Source organism: Castor canadensis, chromosome 7, assembly GCF_047511655.1.
Source record: "Castor canadensis chromosome 7, mCasCan1.hap1v2, whole genome shotgun sequence".
NCBI lineage: Eukaryota > Metazoa > Chordata > Mammalia > Rodentia > Castoridae > Castor > Castor canadensis.
Genome location: NC_133392.1, coordinates 78157657 through 78184660, shown reverse-complemented (window position 1 = coordinate 78184660; position 27004 = coordinate 78157657). Strand labels below are relative to the sequence as shown.

Sequence of the window (27004 nt, the reverse complement as noted above, 5' to 3'; positions counted from 1 at the left end):
GTGATTTCATTTTATAGATAAGAAAACAAACTCAGAAAACAAGTAGCTATCCCTTATTTTTGCTGTCCAAAGGCTTCTTCGAAAACTTCTAGTCCCTGATTATTCCCAGAAAGGAATGAGGTACTGGGTACAGAAGGACACAGGTTAGACTGACTGTTGGGACACTGTTTTAGCATACTACTATAATGATGAAATACCAGAGTGTATAATGTCAGCTCTATGGGAGAAAAATCTTCTTACCCTAGCTGTTAATGCCAACATCAGGCTTTCCTTTCAATCAAACATGAAAACATTGTTTTGGCCTAGTTTAGGCAGGACAAAAGATTCAAGAGTCAGTTTCATTTTATATCCAGGCAGATTTTTTTTTTTTTTTGGTGGTACTGGGAATTGAATTCAGGGCTCTATATTTGCTAGGCAGGTGCTATATAATCACTTGAGACATACCCTAATGAAGACATCAACTGTATTTACATTGGGAGTTATGACTTTTGTTCATTTTCACCCTTTATTTGGAATACAGGCCAACAATACAGTTTCAGAATATTAAAGGAACATACTTTGTGATAAAATAATAAGCATGACCTGAATTCTGGGAATAAGTGGTTTTCCAGTTCAGGTGGGAGGAGAAAGAACAGGTGCAAGACCGTCTCCAAAGGAGAAGAGAACTGCATTTCTCAGTCAGCCACCAAAGAGTTTTGGCTTCACTCACTATGAGCAAGAAGTGCAGGTCCTGGTCAACCATTCATGATCTTCATTACAGCAAATAAAAATCTTCACTTTTTCAAAGTAACTATAGGTAGAAGTAACTTGGCTGACTTATTGATAAGACTATTGCTGTCCTCCATGAATGAGTTTGCAAAATCTTCAGAGTGACTGTTGGAGCAAGGAGCCTTTCATGTGCTCCCAGTTGTTATATAGTGCATAGAGGCTGGTAAGTGTTAGTCCTGCAAGACCACCCCGTGCTACACCTCGAAGACCACCTAGGAGAAAAGGAATATGAAAAAAACAAAGAAATAACCTTATTATATTGCATAGTGTCCTGTCATATCAAATGATTAAGGAGTATGATAAAATGGAAAGACATCCTGGAGAGACACCATAGATTTTAAAAAACATTCCATCCCAAACAGGAGAAACACTCTTAAGACTTAAGTCCAGGAGATAAATTTCATATTTACAACCTCCCCCTACTCCATTTAATTTCAATTTGTACCTAAAATAATCAGGATTAATGATGTCATTTCTTTGTATCCAACTTGTAACTACAGCAATTTTAGATGTTATTTTTGAAGTTCTAATTAGATCAGTCATTTCTTGCTAGACATAGTTTAGAACTTCACTAGCTCCATTAATGAATTTAAGGCTGTAAAGCAAGGTGAACACTCAGTGGAAGCAGTGTTACCAGTCTTTGGACTCTTGGACAGGTCCTTCAGATATTAACTTTGAGGACACAAGAAGCAGTAATGATAAGATAGCTCTCATTAAGTTTTGAGTCAGGTGCTGATGAAACACTAGCCTGTCAGCACCTCCCACACTTGCACTGGTATGTCAATTTCCCACAACTAATGAGCAACCAGGCACTGTACATGAGCATACTAGTTGGAAAATACTCAAGAATTAGACTTTGAACTATTTCTGCTTGTCAATAAAAGAACAATTTTTCATGTGAAAAAGAGGGTATTCTTTAATAGGTGTATCATCTGAAATGCAGAAACAAAAGTGTGTGAGTCACTTGAAAATATTCCCCAGCTCCAGTAAAAGGAAACTACACAGAAATTTCTCAAAATAGAAAATGCCCCAACCAATTTAAGAAACTCCAACTGGGCGCCAGTGACTCACGCCTGTAGTCCTTATCTACCTGGGAGGCTGAGATCAGAAAGATTGATGCTGGAGGCCAGTCTAAGGCAAACAGTTCTCGAGATCCTATTTCCAAAATAACTAGAGCAAAAATGACTGGAGGACTGGCTCAAGTGGTAAGAGTGCCTGCTTTGTAAGCATGAAGCCCTGAGTTCAACCTCTAGTCCACCTAAAAACTAAGCTAAACAAAATCCATAGGAATAAGAGTTCCCAAAGAAACTTTAAAAGAATGTGATAATCTCTTGCAGCTCCACAAACAAGTTACCTCATTAGAGGCCTCTGGGCACCATGCCAGTCAATTCCATGAAATTGAGTGATGCTGTTGTGGTAGAACACTTCACAACTAACATTTCTGCAATGTGTCCTACCAGATGGCTTTAGCTGATAGATTAAAGGGTCACTCCCTGCAAGAATCTCTCCAGTCTGAAGACTTTTGATAGCTGACCTGCTTAAGTTCTTCTTAGGCTTCTACTGTGAAAAGCCACAACTATCTCTCTTAAACGACACAAACAAACTGCAGACATCATAAACAGCAAGTGTGTGGAATGGGGATCACAAACATTAAGAAAAAGCCCCACAAATCAAAGTAAATGAGAGTTATTCTCCTTGAAGTCCTCATTTCTATCATTTTGTTGTATACTTAAGACTGTTGGTGTGGCAGCTGAATTTGCAACTGAAAAAAACAAAAATTGAAAATGTGAATTCTTCCTGCTAACTCAAAATAATGTAACTCAGTTTAATAAGGATTAATTTTAGGCTTTTGATTACTAGGACAAAGAAAAAAAAAAGCTGTAGGGCTGAAAGTGAACTATAGTTAGACCAAAATCCTAAAACTGAAAAAATAAACTGAGGCAAAGAATAAATGCTAAAAGCATCTAAAGGGCATCACTATGACTCAGTTACTAGATCTAAATGAATCAACACAAAAGACAGGCCAAGGTGCCCTACCCACCATTTGTTAGAAAATGACAGGGCAGGTAACTGAAAGCACAAAAATCTTTCAGATACTATTTCCTACAACCAAACATTCAACTTCATACTAACTCCCCTGTACATTTAGTTCTTTACAGATCCAAAGGACTTTAAAGTCTGCCTGGGACCACTGCTCAGTGGCAGAGCACTTGCATAGCATGTACAAGACCCTGGTTTAATCCCTAGAAATGTAAAGAAAAACAAAAACCAAGAACAGTCTGCTCACTGGTTTGGAAAGAGCTGTAAACCATTTCTTCCAACTGATTCTTTGCTGTGAGTATCCTAAGAACATGGTTTCTATGTGTCCCTTTTGGAAGAAATTTCACACTACTTCTTAGTTACCAAATAATAAGCCTCTATGGGAATCTTCTGGCATAGGCACTAGGGGTCACATAACCAAAATGGGATCTGTAAGACTTGAGTAGATCTTTGGGGTACATTAAATATCCCTTAAAAAATAACTGATTCTCTAAAAAGCATTCTTTCTAGTGAAAAGAAAAGCTTAGTTCCAGCCAATGAAGTTATGTACTTCTTTAAAGGCTTTAGAAAGAAAACTGTTATCTCCAGCAAGGAGACACCAAACACATGCAGTGCTTGATTTACTAACACAGCTAATCCTGACTCAAGTACCCTTTCACCACACAGCAACCATGTTTTAATTTTAACTCTTCCCATTAATTTCAGGGTTCCCTGACTGGTCCATTTGTTAAAGCTTAAGTCCTCTGTTTTAGGTTTTCTGTGATTAACTTCTGCCCAACTAAGCACAGGAAGTTGGTCAGCAAATGTACTTGCTTTGCACACAGAGTAAGAAAACAAGGTCAACGGTCAATCTCTTTAAAACATAAGACTTGGGTTTCAGTTTTACCTACTACCTTGCATCCTTAGACAACTCTTTCAGAGAGATAGGGCAAGTATTACCTTTAGCAAACATGAGAAATGAGGCTTAGGATACCAGAATATTTAAGTGCCTTGTTTATGGGATATAGAACTGGCTAATGGGACAACTTACCCATTAAAATGGCAATTACTTTAGAGCAGAGATTAGCAAATCTTTCTTAAAAAGGACCAGATAGTAAATGCTAGGCTTTGAGGGTCACAGGTTATTATGTAAGTACTTTAACCTTTTTCTTTTGGTGCTGGGAGCTTGTGCATGCTAGGTAAGTGCTATAGGTACTTATGCAATAATTTAAAATGTAACTTTTAAAAAAGGTAGAACATTCAACATTCTGAGCTTTCACACAGTAGACAGGTGGGCCCTACTTTAGAGGAATAGTCTTATGCCCTGAGATGCTTACGTGGTATTATTTTTTGGGCTTTGGAGAGACTGTATAATTGTTTAAAAAACTTTAACTCATGTTTTAAACATACGTTACAGAGGTAAGGTGCATGCCTAGCATGTGCAAGGTCCTGGATGATCTCCAGCACCAGAAAAGTAAATAAGTAAAATTGTGGCATAATACATGTAACATAAAACTTAATTATGCTTAAGTATACTGTTTAGTGGCTATTATCATGAATATATTCAGAAAACTTTTTTCATTTCGTACAACTGAAACTCTGAATCCATTAAGCATTAACTCCTTACTCCTTATCCCTGGCAACCACCATTAATTACACTTTTTATCTACAGACTTTGATGATTTTAAGAACGTCATGTAAGTAGAATAATATAGTATCCATCCTTTTTTGATGGACTTATTTTGCTAGCATAATATCTTTTAAGGTTCATTCATGTTGTGGCATGTGTCAGAATTCCTTCTTTTTTAAGGTTGAATAATTTTTTTTTGTATGTATATACCACATTTTTGTGTATCCATTCTTCCATCAATGGATACTGGTGTTACTTCTACCTTTTGGCTATTGTGAATAATGCTGCTAAGAACAAGGGCATGCTAAACATCATTCAAACTTCAAGAACACTCAAATCAAAGTCCTAACAGTTGGACCAAAATGGCCTGGGTAAATATCAAATTCTGCTAGAAGACAGAAAAAGAACTAACATTCATTGAGTTAGGATATGATAGGATATTGTTTTTTCAACAATAAACACTCACTGTAATTTGTCTCATTTAAAATACATCACAACCCTTAAAGTGGTCTCATGGCCAAATTTGATGGATGAAACCAGTATTAAAATGACCATTTTTAAAATGTCACATAGCTAGTAAGAAATATTCTAAAATTTTCATCACATTTGTCTTAAATGGTTTAATTACCTGCCCATGTTTTATATTTATGCCTCTGAAAGATACCTCTAGTCACTATGTTGCTTTATTATGTATTATACATCTGATTAACTGAAGTTTTTTTTTTTTTAAATAATTCTTCCAACACAAATATCAGGTAGTATTTTTACTTCACAGACATAAAAGGAAGTCTCAATAGGATTATAATATCTAAGTTTTCCTGAAATACTTGAAAATAAAACTCTTTTTTCTATATTGAAAACTGACTGCACTTAGAATTTTGTTTTGGTGGGACTAGGGCTTCAACTCAGGGCTTCACGCTTGCAAAGCAGGCACTCTACCACTTAAGCCATGCCTCCAAGCCCATTTTACTTTGGTTATTTTGGAGACAGAGTCTCTTGAAGTATTTGCTGGGGATAGCCTCAAACCATGATCGTCCGTATTTCAACCTCCCAAGTAGTGAGGATTATAGGCAAGGGCCACTGGTGCCGGGCTGCACTTGAAATTCTATCTTTAAAAGCACAAAATACTTCTTGTCATTCATGTGTACACACATGCACTAAGGTAAACATAGTTCCCAGGATAGCAAGCTCGAGTGTGAATAACTTTTATGCTCTTGAAAAAATTTACCCTTCATAGTATTTTTACAAACATAAAAATACCTTCACCTTGAAAGTCTTCGGAGTGAAGCAAATTTAAAACTAACTGACAACACAAGGTGCACTCAGCCACCAAGAGATTTGTTGGCCCAAACTGTCTAAAAACATGAAATTGACATTTAAAAAAAAAAAACAGGAGACTTCACACAAAATTCTGAGACTCCAGCTTCATTTGAATAAATAAAAGAACCAACCTCACTATACATGATGGCAAATGGCTAGAGCTTCTAGCTCAATGTAAGGGCATGGAAGCCCCAAGTCAGCCCTACCACTCCCTGTTCTCTTATACAAGCTAGGCCATTATGGTATCTCCTGTCTTCTGGCAACCCTGAAAGTAAGGATGTATTAAATTAGCATCTGATTTAAGACAAAAAGGCAAAAAGAAATTCTAGGTCAAGTGACAAACATATTTCAATTTCCATTGCAAAGGTAGGAGACAGAAGTAAAAAAATAACCACAGCAAAGCGACAGAGTGCCTGCTTTGCTTTGCAATCAAGTGCAAGAGCCCTGAAATCAAATTCCAGCCTTACCAAAAAAGCAGTGACAGTTAACATTTTATACTAGTAATGTAAGCAGGGACTTCAAAGGGTACTTTGGTAATAGTTATTAACATTTAAACATGTAGATTTTTGCTTAAGTAACCTGGATCTCAGCAATTTATCATATGGTGCAAAATTGTACTCTAGTGTTTAAGGGAAGCTTTAAGAAGGCTTTATCTGAAGAAAGACAGATGAGGAAGCATGTGAGACCCATGTCTGGAAAGAGTGATCTAAGAAAAGGGAACAGCAAGGAAAAAGGTCCTCAAGTACAAGTTAAAGAAAAGGCAATAGGAAGAGTAGCTGAATCTAGAACCTTTAAGGTGGCCAGGGAGCACATCATGAAAAAGTGATTAAAGTACAGTACATTTACAGGTAAAATACCAAGACAAAACCACTGAACAATGAACGTTTAATGAAGGACAGGAATGTAAAAACAGCCCATATTAAAGCAGGAAGGGGAGGGTAAAGGAGGATGAATATGGTTGAGGTACTTTCTATACATGTATGAATACAGAACATTGAGGTCACTTTAAGAAGGGGAGTGAGGGAAGGGGGAGAATAGTGGAGGGGACTAAACCAGGGTACTATATATGTATATATGGAAACGTCACAATGGAAACTCCCTGTGTAACTATCATACACTAATAAAAACATTAAAAAAAGTGAGTCTAACAGGCCACCATAAAAAATTGAGATTAAATGGACTTCTGATTAACTTTTAGGTTCTAAGTATCAGTATTTCCATTTAATCATCAGCCTGAAATTACGTAAGTGTTCACTCTTCTGAGTGGGGTCTATACTAGATGTTAACTCAGGGTTCACAAACTCTCTAAAACTTTCATAAGATCCTCACAGGGATCTAGCACCACCCCCACACTCCTACAGAAAAGCAACCAACAAATGACTAAGACTCATTGCTGGGGGGGGGGGAATAACAAAAGGACACAGTATTAAGGGAAATCAATCAAAGGCAACTAAGTTATTTTAGTGAGTCCAGTTTGCATGGAAAAGCTGGCAAGTAAGGAGTAGCTGAAGTGGTAGTGATAAAGTCTAGGACAGCTAGCTAGCTGCTGTGCTAGTGAAATCTTACACATACTGCTTCCACAAAATAACAACAAAAAAGCATACAAGCAAACCCCCTAAAACAAAAACCAAGAAGGAAACAGCCTTTCAGTGACCTAATCATCTTTGATACCTGCCTCTCTGTCACTATCCGCTCATCTCGTAAGTTGTGCAGCTCACCAGCCATCCCCCAACTTGAGGTCCATACCACAAACCATGAACTTCTCTGGCATTTCCCTTAGCCATTTGACTTTAGGCTTCCACCTCTAATCAGTCTTATCTACCCACTATTTCTAGTTTAATTTGCAACAAGGATGATTCTAGTACTTCTTGTTCAAAAACCTCTGATGACACAATGCTAATGAGTCATTTAAAAAATTTTATTTTTTTGTGGTACTGGGGTTTGAACTCAAGGCCTCACTTTCTAAGCAGGTACTCTACCACTTGAGTCATGCCCTGACCTACTGCCTTTCAACCTGAATTTAAACTTCTCAAGCCTAGTTTCCTATCCAAATCTACACGTTCCTCCTAGAGTTTTTGCCTACATAGTTCTTATGGGTATCCTATGACCAAACAAATACAACTGAAATTCAGTCCACTGGTCAGATATAGCTCAATTGTTACCAACCTCTTCTAAAATTTCCCTGATTTCCCCATTAGGGAGGCAATCTGGTATGCTAAAAAGACAATGGGCTTTGGAATCAGACTACGTTTTGCTTTACACTAGGCCACTCTTCCATAGCCAGTACCTGGGAAGCAAGTGAAAATAATTTAACTTGCCTAAATTTCAGTTTATCTCATGTAAAGGTGACCTTTGCTCCCTTCGTAGGCCTATAAATGAGATGGCCTATAAAAAGCAAGAGATTTCCTTACTTCCATAAGTATATTTTGTACAATTCTTACAGGACTTAAGTTTCCCTAGAAGGAAGTCAATAGACAAGAACTAAGATTTTAAAATATTAAGAAATAGCAAGACAATCATGCTATTTAGATACACAAAGGTAAAGAGTGAAGAATTATAGTAACTGCACTTAGCTAAGGTGAGGATGGTAAGCACAGGAGACCACATCTCTGAAGTCTTTTAGATTGTTAAGATAGTAAGCTCAATTTTTAAAATTATATATTTGTTGCCAGGCATAGTGGCACACCCCTGTAATCACAGCACTTGGGAGGCTAAGGCAGGAGGTTCACTAGCCTGGGCTATAGCAAGACCTTGTCTTAAACAAAAAGTATAGGTTTATTTTGATAAAAATAAAATTGTATGAAGTGAATAAAGATGTATCAACCTAATAAAAAAATTAAATTAGGCATTGAGTTTGGACTCAGTAGCAGATTATGTGTTTAGTATACATGAGGTCCTGGGTTCAAGCCTCAGTATACACACACATATATACACACAAAGAAATGTAAAAACTAAAATAACATTTGGTATTATCTGGATATTTGCTTTTAAACTAGCAAATACTTATACACAAAGAGAACTATCTTGACTCTTAATTACAATATAATGTTGATCTCCCAAAAAGGTGAGATTCTCACTAGAATATTTTCTAAATTGACCTGAGACTTTGGCTTTGTGTGTGTCTTCTGATAGTTTAATATACTTATTTAACAGGCCAGATTATTTAAACAAAATTTGTAATTTTGAGTGTTTTATTGCTTAGTCTAAGATAAAAAAACAAAATGAATGAAAATGCAAAGTACAGTTAAGATCCTTCCTCCTGCCTTCCCCACCACCCCCAAGGCTGGGAATTAAACCCAGGGCTTCAAGCATTCTAGGCAAACACTAGCATTGAGCTGCAATCACAGCAAATCTTACCTCTTTTTAATGTCAAATAAACAGCTGTGAACTACATGATCCAACAATCCCACTTGTGGGTACATATCTAAAAGGACTGAAAGCAGGGTCATGAACAGGTATTTGAACATCCACGTTCATGGCTGCATTATTCACAGTAGCTAAGAAGTGGAAGAAACCCAAGCATCACTTGATGGTGGAACAGACATGGGAGGATCTCAAGACCAGCCCATGCATTTAAAAAAAATAAAAGCTTAATAGAATTGTAATTCTCAAGATGGTATTTTATAAATATATGATTTAAATATGAATCTGTTTTATTTCCATCCCACTTTATTTAGATAGTATATTTTCCACTTTATTCTAAATAGTATAACTATTTTAATCTGATTATTTAATCCACTATTACATAAACAATAATTGGGAGTTTTGTGTATGTAATCTTGCAGTGGGGCTATTTTAAACTCCAAAGCCTTTGTCTTTATGCCAGGAAATGTATTTACTATAATTGTAGACCAACGTGAAAATAAAATCTCTTTCAAAGTAAAAAAAAAAATGTTAGCAAGACCCTAACTTAAAAAAAAAAAACTGATCATGGTTGTTCACTTCTGTAATTCCAGGTTCTTGGGTGGAGATAGGAGGATTGGGGTCTGAGGCCAGCCCCAGGCAATAGCACAAGCCCCTATCTGAAAAATAACTAAAGCAAAAATGGCTTTAGTTTAAGTGGCAGAACACTTGCCTAGTAAGCAGAAGGCCATGAGTGCCATCCCCAGTACTACCATTCCCTACCTCCCTCCAAAAAACAAAACAAAAAACAGCAAAAACAAAAACCACAAAGTATCATTCAGAAGAACACTCTGAAATATGCTACATGAGTAAACTTGAAAATAAGATAAATGTGATAATCCAGTCACAAAAGGACAAATAATATATTATTTCCCTTATATGAGGTACCTAGATTAGTCAAATTCAGAGACAGAAAGTATAAGATTGCCAAGAGTTGGAGGTGGGGTAGGGGAAGGAAAAAACGGGGAACTGTTGTTTCATGAGCACAAAATATCAGTTTTGCAAGATGAAAAAGTTTTAGAGATCCATTGCACAACAATGTGAACTTTCTTTACACTATTGCATCACGTAACTAAAAATGGTTAAGATGATAAAATTTATGCTATATTCTGCCACAATTAGAAACCAAAAACAGCTATGGGTAGTGGTCCATGCCTGTAATCTCAGCACTCGGTAGGTGGCAGAAGGACTGCAAGTTTGAGGCCAGCCTGGATCACAGTGAGACCCTGTCTCAAAATGAGCAAACAAAAACACCTCCCAGAAATACCACAGAAAAGCCCCCCCCAATACCAATGATCCCCACAAATACTGTAAGTTATACTGCAATATATATACATATTTATTTCCTTTGAAAACTATGGGAAAAAAAAGCATACTTCAGCTCTCCATTTAGTAGTACCTACCTGTACATTTATACAACATGCCTGTCATGGTTCCAGCTGCTATTGTGTTGAGGTCATCTTCTGCTCCTCGTGTTTTTTCAATAATAACACCAAATGCACTATAGAGTAAAGCTAAAAGGGTATAGTATTAATAATAAAAGTATGATTCCAAGTCAGTATGGCAATTATATTGAGGCAAACTTATCCAAAGATATATACACAAAAGTAACAGAGAAAAAAAAAAACAGGCTGGTGGAGTGGCTTAAGTGGTAGAGCACCTGACTAGCAAACATGAGGCCCTGAGTTCAAACCCCAGGACCACCAAAAAAACAAAACCCCCAACACAAAGACATATACAGGACAATCACCGGAACACTTTCTAAAACAGCAAAAACCGTGCAGCAAATAAACATGCAACAAGAGCATTTGCACCATCTGGATTAATCCAGAAAGGGACTTTCCATAAAATGGAATACTAAAGTCACTTAAAACAAAAACCAAAAAGGGCTATATTCACTAAAACTTTAGTAAAGCAAGTTTATATGCACAGTAGTACATAACTCTGGATATGCAAAGAAGTGTCTGCAAAGATTTAGAAGAAATGTCAAGAACAGCCATTCCTACGAAGTACTACTAGAATCTTTTAAATTTTCACTTATGTTATTCATAATAGCTGCTTTTTGAATGCCTATGTTTGTATTGTAAGAAAAAATGTAACTACAAAGAATGATTCTCATACATGCAAAAATATAACATAAGCACCATTTAGTTTTTAAAGGTCTTTACCCAAGTAACCCTTGACTCTGCTTTACAGGATTTCTATCAGGTATGAATACATTAAAACATTTTGTTACCTTTTCTCAAAATTGTATGCATACTTGACCCTCTAACATTATACCAAGTTCAGCCTTATAATTCCTCTGTTATCATTCTATGAGGGCTCATTTTCCTGTCCAACTTATTATACATGAGCAGAACACTGTAACTGATCACATTACACTGGAAACACAGAGTAACAGGCAGGGTGACCGGCTATCCCAGGTTTCCAAGACTATGGGACTTGCAGTGCCCAAACTAAGAAGATAACAAGCAGGCAAGGACTACTGACTACTCTAGGTATACAAGCAAATTAAAAAGGAACAGAAGAGAGTAAGTATGTGTGTATGGGGGTGTGAGGGGGAGTGGGGGTGTGGTGGGATGCAGCCATGGACAGCATATGGAAACAGCCAGTTATCAGAATCCAAAATGCAAATCTGGCTTTATGGTATGAAAATGCACTTCCACTAAAATCCATGACAAGGCTAGGATCTTATTATGTCATAACAGAGGATCTTCTCTCTTTTCAAAGAATTTTCTACATTTTCCCCTTATTAAATGTTATGAGTAAGAAGATTTTCAAATATTCAGTCAAGTCTGTAAATCCTGAAAACCTTGGATGTTAGGGTATACGTGCCACAAGCAGACCTATTATATAAGTCATCAATAATCAAAAGAACTGCCTATTCCTAAGTAGTACGTGATGAAAACACAGGACTCTGGATAAGCATTACTAAATTACCCACTGCCTAGAACTGTAAATGCTTTCCTTATCTACAAAGGACCTGCTGCAACTATGGCAATTAGGTCCTTAAAATCTACAGAGGTGAACTGATTGCTGAACAGACTATTAGAAAAACAGCACAACATCTACACTAATCTGTCACATCTCACTACAGGACCTTGAACCTTTCCTAACATACATAGCCCTTTGCTCTGGAACTAAATTAACTAGATTTAGTTAAAGCATGATTTTATTTGATGTTCTACTTGGTCAGAAAGCAGTATTTAAAAAATTTAAAGCATTTAGAATGATATTCAGATAGAAGTGGCACCCAAGATTATTTCATTATGTAGTACACGGTCTTTCTCCTAAATGATACATACACTACTCTCCTGAGTGGATTTAAGCACAATTGTTTTATATTCTATAACCAAAATTTTGGTGACCAAAATGTTCATGATACTTGCAAGATCTCTACTTACCCAGAGAACCTAAAGTATTAGCCCAAAGTGCTCCTTGCCTAGTCACCATATTCAAAATCCTACCAAGGAAGAGAAAGAATTTTAGAATCATATAATCATGAATTTAGTATTCTAAAAAACCGTAATAGTAACTATTTAAAGTGAATAGACTCAAACCCCAAAGTTTTCTTAATTTTAAGATACATCTTAATACCTCCTCAAATTTTAATAGCTTTCACACTGTAAAAATTTTCAACACTCTGCAATGATCGAGGAAAATCCTTTATTAAATATATAGTTATTAAATACTTACACAAAGACTTTGAATAACAGCCTAGAATGTATTTTATAAAGAAACTGATCCATATAAAATGTCATTGTAACTGTAAAAAACTAGCTTAATTTTCTTTTTTGGAGGAGGTGCACTTAGAATATTAAATTGAATCAAAGTAAAGAATACTGAAGTATGCACTGCCAAGCAGAATTGAAGAGAAGGAAATAGCCATGTAATTAGAACACATGGAGGAAGCACTGTGTCTGCTTCCAGACTAGAACTAAGCAGCCAAAGCAAATGCTCAGCACACTCTCAAGGAAGCATAGTTCTGTCTTGCCCAGCCCCATAGGCCACCAGAACAGTGACACAGGCAACTGGATGAAGACTAGACATTACTCTCCCAGCAATGTAACACCATCACAGGAATGGTTCTGTCCGGACAGCTGACTACTGCTGGAAATGATGTAAGTGCAATTACAAAGAATAAAATAACTCATTTAATTAATAAAGGATTCAAGGCTTTACAGTAATAAATGTTTAAAGCAATCGTCATGTTAGCTGGACATGGTGGTGTGTGCCTGTAATTCAAGCACACAAGAGGCTGAGTCAGGAGGATGGAGAGTGCTAGGTCAGCCTGGGCTACAGATTGAGACCCTGTAGCAAAAAGAAAAAGAATTAGTAATGCTTTCAAAGAGAAGTGTATTTTCCTGATTAATTATTTACTAATATATTTTGAGTTTAGAACACTCTTTTTTTCTTCTGTAACAAGCTTTAATATAATACTATTATTTTTCACTGTTGTACTGCTGGTAGCACTGAAAATTAGTAAAATTCTTAGGCATGCCATTTGGCAACCTACCTCACTTAAGCTCTTACCTACTTCTCACTTTAAATTCTCTCTCAAACCTTCTCCATGGCAGAAAATAGATAATGTTTGTTCAACATCACAAAACACCAAGCAATGAAACTAGGACTTTGAAGCTGCATCTTCCTGACTCTACATTCTATCTTTTCCCCATCATTAAACGATGCCTCTCTACATAGGAATATCAGAATGATTATAACTATTATTGTTTTAAGGAAAGAAACATGCTATCTTCTCTAAGAGACTTTCTGCTTCCAAATTTATGTTTAATAGAATGTTGGGGATTTGTTTTAAATATAGTAGAGAAGGAGATGGCAAACAAATGGTCATGGCTGATAGTTACGAGCATGAGTTATGGTTCACAAGTGTTCATCACACCACCTTGTCTACTATTGTACAGATTCAAAATTCCTCATAAAACAAGTGAAACAATCAATGGAACAAGAGACAAATATTAAGAGTATAAACAGAAAAATACTGACTGATCTGGGTTGGTAATGCAAGTACACACAGTAACAGGAATTTGGACTACTTGACAGCCTTCAAGTTTCCCAAGGTGTAATTCTAGCACATCTGCTGCCATCTGCTGGCTGAATGATGTGTGGAACATGGCATTTAAAGTGTCCTAAAACAAAATCATACTGCACCATCAAAGGATACCCACATGCGATTCCACTTACATAAAGTATAAAAATGTGCAAAACTGACCAACATATTATTTAGGTAGTATCAACAGGAACTGGTAATGTTTATTTTTAAGCAGGGTGAAGACATTATATACCCGTTCTGACTCAGTTGTACTGTCTCTTCTCTGCAAAGTTTGACTTCCTGAGAAAGGACAGTCATGTCCTTTTAAAACTATGCCTAAGTTTTAGGAATTTCATATAAAGCTTCTGTGACTCCCCATTTCAGAACTGGAGAGTGAATCAATAAGAAGTTCAGGTAAAAATAGCAAACCTAGCCATCACTGCAATTCATTACCAAGTCCTCTGGCTCAGTGGGCCCCTGAAGAATCCGAATTCCTTCTTAGCAACTCAACAATTTGAAAAGCTGGTCATACACTCCTGGAGAATGGAACCTAGTTTGGTATAGCACCAGCAAACTAAGGGACACTAACTCAAAAATCATACCTTTTCGGAGCTTAGTAATCTGATTTCTTGGTTCTTTCTATTCTGAGTAAGACAAAACAAAGAATAACAATAAAAACAGAGAGAGTAAAAAAAGGAGAGTATATCAATTCTGTAAACATTTGCAGTCTCAGTGTTGTATCTATCAAACAAAACAGAGATTAATACTCAAGTATCACTCCATCAGATGATTACACAGACTTACTGCACATTTCTTGGTTTGGACCAGGCCATGTTCTGGGTTTCCTTCAATCCTAGCCGAAGACCATTCACTGCCCCAAATGCAGCCCCTGGTGAATCATAACAATTCATCCACATAATACAGTTTTATCTTTAAAAAATTGTACTTCCAATTCATTTTCATTTTATCTAATAAAAGAAGACAACAGCTATAGTTTTTTTTTTTAAAGACCATGAAACCAATATTCTAACTGCTTTTCATTTAAAAATTTTTTTTATCATAATATTGTTGTACTGGGGGTACATTGTGAGTTACAAAAGTTCTTACACCATATCAGAGCTAAACTCACCCCTCCATCATTCTCGTTTTTCCCACCTTCACTCATTCCTTAAATAGTTTCAAGAGGTCTTAATTTCCATTTACATACATGAGTATATATTTCCACCATGTTCAACCTCTTATACACTTCCCCTATAGCCTCCTCTCACTCCCACTGTACCAATTCCCAGACAACACCTGTTTTACCTTCCTGGTCTCCGTTTCTGAAAAAAGTCATTTTTGTTTCTTTAAAATAGCTATACAGGAGTTTCATTGTGTTATTTCCACGTATATGTGTATTACAACCCGAATTGGTTCATCCCCTCTATTTTTCTCCTACCTTACTCTCCTTCTTACAGGGATTTCAGTAGGTGTAAAAGTTCTATATTTTTGTATAGAAACTACATCAACCATATTCACCTTCTTAACTTCTTTCTTTTACCCTCCCTCTCCTGTCAGTGACCTCCCCTTGGCGTGACCTGTTTTTCACAACATTGCTTGCACTTGTTTTTGGCCTGTATTCCACGAGAGAAAACATGTGGCCTTTGGCTTTCTGAACCTGGCTAACTTCTCTTATGATGATGTTCTTCAGTTTCACCCATTTGCCGGCAAATGACAAAATTTCATTCTTCTTTATGGCTGAATAAAATTCCACTGTATGTAAATACCACATTTTCTTAATGCATTCATTAGTAGCGGGGCATCCTGGCTGTTTTCATAGCTTAGTTATTGTGAATAATGGTGCAATAAACATGGTTGTGCAAGTATCTTTATGGTAACCTGACTTATATTCCTTTGGCATATCCCTAGAAGTGGTATTACTGGATCATATGGCAGTTCCACTTAGTTTTGTGAAGAGCCTCCTTGCTGTTTTCCATAGTGATTGTACTAATTTACATTCCCACCAACAGCATATGAGGGTTCCCTTTTTCCCACATTCTTGCCAACATTTGTTGTGTTCTCAATGACAGCAATTCTAACAGGAGTGAGGTAGAATCTTAACATGATTATGATTTGTGTTTTCTTTATGGTAGGGAATGTTGAGCATTTCTTCATGTGCTTTTTGGCCATCTGGGCTTCCCCTTTGAAAAGGCTCTGTTTAGTTCACTCACCCATTTCTTCATCGGTCACTGATTCTTTTGTGGAGTTTAGTTTTTTGAGCTCCCTGTACATTCTGGTTATTATTACTTTGTCAGATGTATAGCAGGCAAAGGTTTTTCTCCTTTCTGTGCGCTGACTCTTCAATCTGGTGATCATTTCTTTTGTTGTGCGTAAGTATTTTAGTTTCATGTAGTCCCCTTTGTCAATCCTTTGCTGAGCCACTGCAGTTCTATTTAGGAAGTTATTGTGTATGCCTAGAAGTTCTAGTGTATTCCCTGCTCTTTCCTGCACTAGCTTCAAAGTTTTGGGTCTTTTTGAAGGCCCTTAATACATTTTGAGTTGTTATTTGTACAGGGTGAAAGACATGGATCTAGTTTCAGTTTTCTGCATGCAGGTATTTAGTTTTCCCAGCAACATTTGTTGAAGAGGCTGTCTTTTCTCCATCATATGTTTTGGGCACCTTTGTCAGAAATCATGTGCGTGTTGTGTTTCATTTTTAACATCATCAATTACTTGATTAAGGAAACTTAAAAAAATCATTATACCCACCTGTCATGCAACATCCTCCAATGGTAAAGAAGGCTAGTTCAAATCTGCCACGGGTTTTATTAGCTCCAGTAGGTAAAATAAACTCATCTGTATCCTAAAAGGGTAATAATGAAAACAAAGCTGAGTGTACCTCACAATATAGTACTTACAAGGTGTTCTTAAACTTTTCTTTTCTTTTTTTTTTTTTGAGACAGGAACCTGCTATGTAACAGGTTTTAAAAAATAAACCATTGAAGAAAATTAAATGGTTTCTAGGGTTTGTGGTGAAAAAAAGGTGACTGGAGTGCCTGTAGAAACACGTCATAGTTTCAGTCAGCATTAAGTACTTGAACTTTTCTAAGAAAAAGGGACCAAAGCAGTAAAATCTTAATCTTACCTGTACAAGATATCGTGGATCCACATTTAAATAAGGAGACAGCGGGTTCATACCTGTTACTAAAGAGAAAACAAAATGTTATATTGCAACAAAATTCTTAAGTTATTTCATAGACTGAATTCAGCTCTTGATTGTTGCATGTGTTCTTCAATTTTGATACAGACTTACTAAACATGAAAAATTTTTGTACTATGTCCTTTCTGTCAGTTTAGAGGCTGTCTGGTCATGGGGACCTTCAATCTCAAGCTAACTCTTACACTGGGCTCTCAGAAGATATTGGCAGTAACATATTTCAAATTATCAAACTATCAGGAGAGATGGCCTAGGCCATTTACAAAGCTTGTTTCTCTCACTCTACTACAAGACTGCATGACAATTAAGCAAACTGAAAGATGACTCAATCCCTTGGAAAAAAGAAGCTGAGTATGGTTTCTGACTGTGTAAGAATATTTCAATGCAGTTTCTTCAGATTTTCCTGATGACAGTTGTTGACACAGATTTACTATAGCAAGGTAGAGAATTCTAGGTTCTACCATGGGGGGGGTTAGTGGAAAAGAAAATGCAAACTTTCAGAGGGCTAGACTTGAAACCCACCAACTTTGAAAACAGAAAAAAAATAAAATAAAAATTTCCCATATTTTAATCTTTGGATCTTTTTGTATTTACTTTCACAAATGTATGTGCTGCCCATGACTCTGATCTTTCCATCATTTGAAAGTCATGTCAGTTCTATTTTCAATTTTTCACCTATCATCATGCTGGAATCCTAATCCAATCATCAAATTACACAGCAACAATCTCCTACCTAACTTATGTTTTTTGCCCTTTCAATTCACTAAGCAACTAAAATCATTTTTAAGAAATCAGCCCTAATGGCTTTCCTCTACACTTGTAATCACACCCTTACCCTTGCTTACAAAAGCTTGTGTTAGGTGCCATTTCTTTTCTCATTATCTTCTATAAGTCTAAGCCCCTTGGTAGTTTAAAGACACACTGATCTAACAGCTGTTCCTCAAACATGGCAAGTTCCTCCCGTCCCCAGGACATTTGCACATTTTCCTGGACACTTGCCTCTCAAGCATTTATATTGTATCCAGGTCAGAGTTCAAATGTCAACTTTTGCTTTCTATGACCCACTCTAAAATGGCTTCTCCTCAAATCACCGTCTCATTATTCTATTTTATTTCTTTTACATCATTTATCACTAGCTGCAATGTTTTTGATATTTGGCTTGCCTTGGTAGTATGTATGTTCCATGAAAGCAAGAATTACTTTTCTTTTTTAACCACTGCAGTGCTGCACCTAAAAAAGTAGTTGACACACTGTAGGTGCTCTATGAATGGCATTTCTCTTCACTGCCTCTCAATTTACCTTCAAGTTTTAATCAAATTAATGTAACAACACTTTGGGATGTTAGGGTAGTGCACTTTGTATTATGAAACTAGGAATCCTAAAATATACACAAATGTTCTAGACTCAGTTTTGATAAGGTGGACATGAGGGACATGAAAGGGCTTTCTTTGTGTATAAAGGGCCTGGAAAAATGTTTACAAGAATTTAAAAAAAAGAAGTTTTGCAAAGACCGTATCCACCATCAACTTCCTACCATCTTTGTAAGTCCGTGTTCTATTCATCCAGTTGAATATCCTTATTTGTCACATCCCAAAAGCCTGCAATACATATTCACAGGCTTGAGAAGCTCATATAGGGTTTTCATGCCTCTGCATCTTCAATCCTGCTTGTTTCCCCTTCTGTAATTCTTACCTGGCTTCCCTGAGAACTCATTCCTCAGTTCTTCCAAATAATTTCCTGTTTTTTTCCAGGTAATGTTATTTTTTGTTTATATGCATTATTACTGATGTTTGCTCTATTAGCTACTTTAGAATTTATTGAATATGCGATCTTTTTAGGTAACTATAGGCTTGCTATTTGGAGTATGTTTAATTCCAGAGCCAAGTCCACAGCCAGGGCCAAGCACACATCCTAGTACCCAGGAAAGTGTGTGAAGAAAAAAAAGGAAGAAGGCCCGGGTACAAACGGAAGAAAACGTGTATCATCTCCTCTGAGTCCAGGTCAATCAGAGACAGCTTCCTGAGGATCTAGGGCCCCAAAGTTAACCCCGTCATTGTCGGTGAAGCTTGTGAATGACAGTAGGAAAAAGAACTGGGGACACCACATATATGGTGTAGTCGCAGGAACCAGTCAGAAAGGTTCGTATGGTAGGCCCTATACTTACACGGGACGCCGGCCAAATCTGCGTGCGAGTAACCGGCTCCGCCAGCTCCGAAGAAGCCGGCCAGCCCCCCTGTGGTTTTGTTGCCACTTCCTCCGCCACCCTCCATGGTGTCACAGCAAACTGTCGACTGCTGGAAGCCTCCGCCTTAGGCCGGGGTCTTGTATTTGGCCGTTACTCCACAGTAACAGCGGGAAAACCCGCTGCCTGCCTCCTTCACACGCTGACCTTCCGGGCGCAAGTTGCCGTTAAGTGCTTCACTTCCGCTTTGCGGCTGTGTACGCTCCGGAAGTCAGCAGCACCTGACGGTAGCTTTCCGGTGGTGGGAAAGTGAGCGAAGCCAGGGTCGAAGCGGCGCGTCCTGAGGCAGGTGGGCTACCTGCGGAAGAAGGAAGGCAAACGACTGCATAGGGAGCGCTTGACTCGGAGACCAAAGGATCAGCAGTCACAGAAGCAGGCAGCGGCAGAGAAGGAATGGTGCGGGGAGGCGCCAAGAAGGAGGCGCAGTCCGTCCCTGTCAGGGTTAGTGAATGAGGCTCTTCGCCCGGGCCGGCCTGGGGACTGTGTGCTGCGGGTCCCAGCATGAGTGCGGGCCCCGGCTGTGAGCCCTGCACCAAGCGACCCCGCTGGGGCGCTGCTGGAACTTCTCCGCCGGTTGCCTCGGACTCCCGGAGCTTCCCCGGCAGGCAGAGGCGCGTCCTCGACCCCAAGGACGCTCCCGTACAGTTCAGGGTCCCACCGTCCTCGCCAGGCTCCGTCCCGGGGCGGGCGGGACCGCACAGAGGCAGCGCCACCTCGCTTGGTACGTGGGGAAATAAAAATCTTTTGTCCTGCACCTCGGCCCAAACCTCTTCCTGGTTTCAGCCAGGACCCAGAGCTCCAGACGCTCCTATCTAGTCTTACGTGCACCGTTCTGAGTTCCCCCTGCTGAACCACCAACGCCATTAGTTGGGGTGTGGGACCAAATTTTTCCCCGTGCGATTGGTGGCGTGAGAAATCGTGAAGGACAGTTAGTTACTCACAGGGAGAAAAATGGCAGGAGACTCCACTTGTTTGCTTTCCTCGAGTGTGACGGAGAAATTGCCTTATTTAAAAAGATGTAACTGCGAAGCATTAGGGCGCTTGGGTCTGTAGATATTGCTGTTACAACTTTATTCAGATTCTGGCTCCCAGAACTATTATTATACTTGTTCCTGGCATGCAGTGTTGAACGTGAAGAACATGACTTCTGCCTTCACATCCTGAAATGTATCCAGAGAGATAGACAATAGCACACGTCAACACGTATAACAAAAGGTGATGGATGTTCTGATAGGTGAGGCTCAGATTGTTCTAGTAGGAGTCAGGTGTACCACACCTAGTTTATGGGATCAAAGGTAGTCCTCTGGAAGTAGGAATGCTTATTGTGAGGACTGAAGACTTTATATGAGTACCTAGGTGAAGAGGAAATAAGACATTTTAGAAATGCAGCTGGTGTTGCGGAGTAAATGGTAGGATAGTGAGAGATGGGGTTGTAGAGAGATAGCGCTAAGGACTTTGAATCTTGTCTCTTAAGGGCAATGAGAAGGGTTTTTTCAGTATGTGTGTGTGGGTGGGGAGGAGTGGTTAGGTGCCTTAATTAGATTTGTTTGTTGAAAAGTCCCTATGGTTGGTGTGTGGCAAATGAAAAGTTGGTTGAAAGTACAGCTGGAAGCCCAAGAGTAGTTAAGGAGTTAGTTGAGGCGGGAGATAACTTTACAGGCAGTAGGGAAGGGGGAGAAGTGCATGGATCCAGGAGAGAATGGGATACTTTCTATGCTGGAGAATTTGAGGGATTCTTGGCATGAATATGATAATAGAAGCTATGGTCCTAGCATAGATTACTTAAATATATAAAGAAAGTAAAGATGATCAAGGATAGAAGCTTTTGGAACAACAATATTTAATAGCCAGAGTTGGGAGGAGGAAAGCCTAGCTGTGTTTTGTTTTGCAGAGAAGAGAACATTTCAAAAAATGCATTGCTCAACAGTGTAAGAAGGTGGGCAGAGATCAGGCTGTCTTCTGGTAAATGGGATACACTTACCTACATGTTTTAGGACCTAGAGGCAATGGAAAGCAGACTTGAGTTAAGTCTTGAAGTATGACCAGGGTTTACTGTGTAAATGAAGGGAAGAGATAATTATATAGGAAGAAGGAACAGCACACCCAAACGTTGGTAGGACTGGAGCATAGGAAGACAGAGACTTTTTTCAGGTGAGCTTAACATGGACAAACTCTAGTACCATTTTAAGTCATTTGACCTTTTTTTGTGGTTCATGGGAGGCCATGAGAAAACTTATTTTGGCAGTACTGGAGCTTAAACTCAGGTCCTTGTGCTTGCTGGGCAGGCACTTTACCACTTGCATCATGCTGCTAGTCCTTTTTACCTTTAGTTATTTTTCAAATAGGGCCTTGCTTTTATATCCAGGCTGACCCGGACTGTGATCCTCCTATTTATGCTCCCCGTGTAGCTGGGATGACAGGTGTGTACCACCATGCCCGGCTTTAATTGTTTAAGGTGAGGTCTTGTTTGCCTAGGTTGGCCTGTTCTGAACCACCATCCTCCTGATCTCTGCCTCATGAGTAGGTAGGATTATAGGCATACGCCACTTGAGGAAACTTAAGTAGGAAATGGCATTTGGTTAATATTTTAGAAAAGATGGCGTAAGCAGTAGCTTTGAGTAGCAGTAGCTTTTTAATGTATGACACATCGTGTTAATTTTATCTGGTACACAATATATGGAATTGGTACGTACATCATAGTTATAACTAAAATAAATCACAAAATAACATTTTTCTATATACAATGTATTCTTTTTATGGTGGGGTGGGAAGCAGTACTGGGGTTTGAACTCTGGGCCTCATACTTACTAGGCAGGCACTCTTATCACTTGAGCCATTATGCCAGCCCTGCATTCTTATATTGTTTGTATTTGTTCATTGAAAAAATGCTAATCATTTTTAGTTTGTAAAACTGGATTAGAGAAAGTCAAGGCTGTAAACAGGGAGACTAGTCTCAGGAAACAACATCTGTCCAAAAAGTAATGTATTTAAGGGATATAAGGAAGGAATGTTTTTAAATCTTAGGCTATGGATTTCAGAGAACTCAATATAGAGGAGGGAGAACTGAAAGTGAACTACAGAAGTCAGCTGGGTAATTTGTGGTCCCATTAACTTTATTTGCATGGGAAGGAGGAGTTAGTTGCTGGTAATGGCTGGGGAAGTCACTCTTCACTGGCTGGATCTTGAGTTTTTTGCAGAAGAGGAACCAAATTAATCCTTCATATGATGTTTTCTGTATACCTGGCACAGGACACCACTAATAGAATGTTCAAAGTCAAATTTATATCATAAGCTATTTTTTCAGGTATTGGAATTCTTTCAGGAACATGGTATTTAAAAATTTTTATGTATACTTATCCTAGATAAGTAGAGAAATGGGTATTCAGTATCTTTAAATTTTCCTGGATATATTTCTTTTTTTTTTTTTTTTTTCATTTTTCTTTTATTATTCATATGTGCATACAAGGATTGGTTCATTTCTCCCCACTGCCCCCACCCCCTGATATATTTCTTATATTGATTGAAATATATAAGTCTGTACATAGACAAAACTCAGTATGCTATTCACATTCTGATGGGGAATGATTTACCCAGTTATGTTGCAAAGAAGACAGTGGTGTTCCTTGGAAATGCAGGTGAATTTTACTACATTTTATGCCTTTTGCCTGTATAGATAGTTGCTAATTGGATTACCTCATTGAAATACCTGGTTTCTGTGTGATGGTACTGGTGAGAGTTAAATGTGAATGGTATAAAGTCAGAATAAAGTTGGAGAATTACCAATCTCAATTAAAAAAAAGAGATTTTTTTCTCTTTCTTTTTTTAAAATTCATTTATTCATATATGCATACATTGTTTGGACCATTTCTCCCCCCTGCTGAAATGTATTTTGCTTATGCCATTATTGCAGTGATAAATAAGCTGTTAGTTTCATTACTTGAGCCTGCATCTATTTAGTTCATATTATGGTGTTTGAGGAGGTAGAGTAAAATAAAATTTATGATTTAGATGCCAAAATTTTTTCTCTCTTACTCTTTATTTTTTTTTTTTGTGAAACTGGGATTGGAGCTCAGGGTTTTGTGCTTGCAAAGCAAGTAATTTCTTGCTTGAGCCACAAACCTCCAGCTCATTTTTGCTTTGGTTATTTTGGATATGGGGTCTCGGAAATATTTGCTTGGGCTAGCCTCAAACTGCAACCCTCCTGAACTCAGCCTCCCAAGTAGCTAGGATAATAGGACTGAGCCACTGGTGCCTGGCCCAGGATTCTTATATTGCAGTTAAAGAGTGGTTGAGAATGTTTAAGATTTTATACTGTGTAATGTTTAAGGTTTTTAAATATTGTATGAGCACACTTATTTCTAATGGTTATATAAAATTCAACTTGCTTTTATTTGCATTGTATCTGCTACTTCTGAGCTCACCAGTTCTATTTTTGCTATTGCTTGCTGGTCATTTCTATCTGTTTATCTCTTTGGCATCTCCTATATTCCACATTTCTATGATCTCTTAAGCTTAAAGCATAGTGTCACCTTTAACTTACCCTATCATTGTGAACTCTGTAATGACTCTTCAACTTACTGTTCTCATAATGACTTATTTTTGAAACTTGGCCAGTAATTCTTCAATTTAGTTGATTATTAAAATTACTTGTTGAAAAAAATACAGATCCCAGGTATTCTGATTCCTCTGTCATACTCACATACAGATTCTAATTCAGTAAGTCTGGAATATGGTCCTGAGATCCATTTGTTGCTAACCTGATGATCCAGATGGTTTTAGAACTACTGACCAGTAGCTTTCTCACTGGTTTTTGTCAGTAGGCTCTGCCTTCTTGCCTACTCCACACTATCTATCATGTGAGCCTCCTAGATTTGGATTCTAGAGTCATAGCTTTGAGTGTGACTTTTGACACTCTTTTTGCATCTCTCTTTTTGGGTCATTCAAAGTCTTCTATGACATAGCTGACCTTTCAATTCTATTTTCTGTTTTTTTTTTGTAAACTCTATATTGCTCTGCCGCCTTTAATTAGGATTTTTTTTTCCTTTCTGTGACTATGTGTTCATTCTTCAAGGCACAATTTTTTTTTTTTTTTGGCAGTACTGGTGTTTAAACTCAGGGCCTACACCATGAGCCATTCCACCAGCCAGTGATGGGTTTTTTCAAGATAGGGTCTTGTGAACTATTTGCCTGGACTGGCTTCTTGCTGATTATCCCCACTTACTGCTGTTTACTTAAGTGGTCTTTTTCCTGGAAATACCTTAGTTCCATATCAGGACTTAGAAGAAATAATAATTAAGAACTAATATTTATTGAACATACTCCAGATAGTACCCTAAACATTTTATATAATCCGAGCATCACTCTAACCATGAAAAATACTGTTAATTTGCATGTTTTGCAGAGCAAAGAAAAGTGTCACGTAGGAAGCCAGGTTTTGAATCCATGTATTCTGATTCCAGAACCTGTGATACTATATATTTGGCCATACCAAACCTTTTAGAGGCCACTCACTTTCTACTCTATGTTACACATATTAGTATTCTTGCTCCTGTCTTATCTCTGAACAAGGTATAAGGGCTAGGGTATAAGGAATAGTTAATCTTCATTTAACCCACAGAACCTAGCAAAATGCCTTATATATAATAGGTTGTACATGTTTCTGTTTAAAAGCATATATATGCATATACATTATTTATTTATTTGTTTTGTTTTACAGTTTTCAAACAAAAGACTATTACCACTTGGATGGACACTAAAGGACTCAAGACAACTGAATCAGAAAGGTATAGAGACATACCTATGTGGAGAAATGAATAACATAACATCAGACAGTTTTATCTTGCTATGTGGTATTTTCTCTTTTCTTTCTTTTGTATTTTTCTTCAACTACATTCATTCATTCTTCAAATACTTTATTTTAGAGTCTCCTATGTGCAGAGAACCTCTTTAATGTTTGAGATACAGAAATGCAAGAAATAGTCCCTAACTTTAAGATACTTATGTGTCGTGAGTATTGCAGACACAAAAACACATAATTACTGCCTCATGGGTAAATGCAACAGTGAAGGTATGAGCAAGTAAATGTATGAGTGGTAGCTAGCATATAGGAGAAACAAATGATCACTTTTACCTTTGAATCTTGAGGGAAGACTGGGTAAGGAATTGAATAAAGTTTAAGGTTTGAAGGAAAGGCAGTGTTTGCCAGGCATACAGCTGGGGAAGGATGTTATAGGCACCTGTACAAAGACACAGACTAATGAAAGCATGCTTTATGTTCAAGTAACTACAAGGAGTAATAATTATTGCTGTGACATTGTGGGGGGTGGTTGAATAAGTGCCTTTTTTTTTTTTAATCATAAGTTGGTTTTAATTCTTTCTCTTCTCTCATAGTTTGCACAGTAAAGAAAACAACAATACAAGAATAGAATCCATGATGAGTTCTGTACAAAAAGATAACTTTTATCAACATAATGTGGAAAATGTTTCTCAGTTAAGTGTTAATAAATCACCCATTCAAAAAAGTAAACAATATTTGAACCAGCATCAGACTCCGACTATGTATAAGTGGCAAAATGAAGGGAAACATAAGGAGCAGGTTTTGGAAAGTGAACCTCCAACAGTAACTCTGGTATCAGAGCAGTTTAGTAATGCTAACACCAATCAGTCACCCCAGACTGATGATCACAGTGACACAGATAGTGAAGAAAGTAGAGATAATCAACAGTTTTTGACAGTAAAGCTAGCAAATGCAAAGCAGACTACAGAAGATGAGCAGACCAGAGATGCCACAAGCCACCAGAAGTGCAGCAAGTCTTGCCATTCTGTGAAAGACTGTGCAGGCTGTCAGCAGGAGGAGATAGATGTGGTACCAGAGAGTCCATTGTCAGATGTTGGCTCTGAGGACATTGGAACTGGACCAAAAAATGACAACAAATTAAGTAGACAAGAAAGTAGTCTAGGAAATTCTCCTCCATTTGAGAAGGAAAGTGAACCTGAGTCACCAATGGATGTAGATAATTCTAAAAACAGTTGTCAAGACTCAGAAGCAGATGAAGAGACAAGTCCAGGTTTTGATGAGCAAGAAGATGGTTGTTTTTCCCAAACAGCAAATAAACCTTCAAGGTGCCAAGCAAGAGAAGCCAACATTGAACTTAAGAAACGATGTTCGACTAAGGGAGGTGAAATTAGGTTGCATTTTCAGTTTGAAGGTGGAGAGAATCACACTGGGATGAGTGATTCAAATGCTAAACTACCCGGAAATACCTCTACCCTTAATATAGAGTGTAGAAATTCCAAGCACCATGGAAAGAAGGATTCTAAAATCACAGATCATTTCATGAGAATGTCCAAAGCAGAGGATAGAAGGTAATTTTTTTT

General features: G+C 37.8%; 2 protein-coding genes and 1 non-coding gene across 4 annotated transcripts in view; 1 reads left to right on the top strand and 2 right to left on the bottom strand.

Annotated features, from left to right (window-relative positions):
- Positions 1 to 472: 472 nt before the first annotated feature.
- Positions 473 to 19809, bottom strand: LOC109683988 (mitochondrial import inner membrane translocase subunit Tim23). The gene is made up of 7 exons (XM_020160108.2): positions 19550 to 19809; positions 17314 to 17372; positions 16938 to 17031; positions 14994 to 15078; positions 12544 to 12602; positions 10543 to 10653; positions 473 to 980 (listed from the first exon to the last, which is right to left on the bottom strand). Exons 1-7 carry the CDS (start codon positions 19653 to 19655, stop codon positions 865 to 867), a joined length of 630 nt encoding a protein of 209 aa, XP_020015697.1. The 5' UTR covers positions 19656 to 19809; the 3' UTR covers positions 473 to 864.
- On the bottom strand, positions 13055 to 13254 carry LOC141425279 (small nucleolar RNA SNORA74). Its single transcript, XR_012450350.1, has one exon. It is a non-coding gene; the product is annotated as a small nucleolar RNA SNORA74 (small nucleolar RNA).
- A 28-nt stretch (positions 19810 to 19837) lies between the features above and the next one.
- The window catches only part of Parg (poly(ADP-ribose) glycohydrolase), a 141270-nt gene continuing 134103 nt past the window's right edge, over positions 19838 to 27004 (top strand). The window contains exons 1-3 of one of the 2 annotated variants that reach the window (XM_074079414.1): positions 19838 to 20068; positions 25344 to 25410; positions 26018 to 26992. In XM_074079414.1, the coding sequence (XP_073935515.1) occupies positions 25373 to 25410; positions 26018 to 26992 (1013 nt within the window). In that variant the 5' untranslated portion in view covers positions 19838 to 20068; positions 25344 to 25372. Of the gene's footprint in view, positions 20349 to 25343; positions 25411 to 26017; positions 26993 to 27004 lie in introns of both variants that reach the window. The other variant, XM_074079413.1, reaches the window with a different exon arrangement.

Excerpts from the sequence above, each read along its gene's own strand:
- LOC109683988 (XM_020160108.2), bottom strand. The coding sequence starts at position 19,655 with ATGGAGGGTGGCGGAGGAAGTGGCAACAAAACCACAGGGGGGCTGGCC. Across the intron at positions 17,032-17,313 it reads ATCCACGATATCTTGTACAG|GATACAGATGAGTTTATTTT; the intron begins GTAAGATTAAGA and ends TTACCCTTTTAG. Across the intron at positions 12,603-14,993 it reads TCCAAACCAAGAAATGTGCA|GATTTTGAATATGGTGACTA; the intron begins GTAAGTCTGTGT and ends CTTCCTTGGTAG.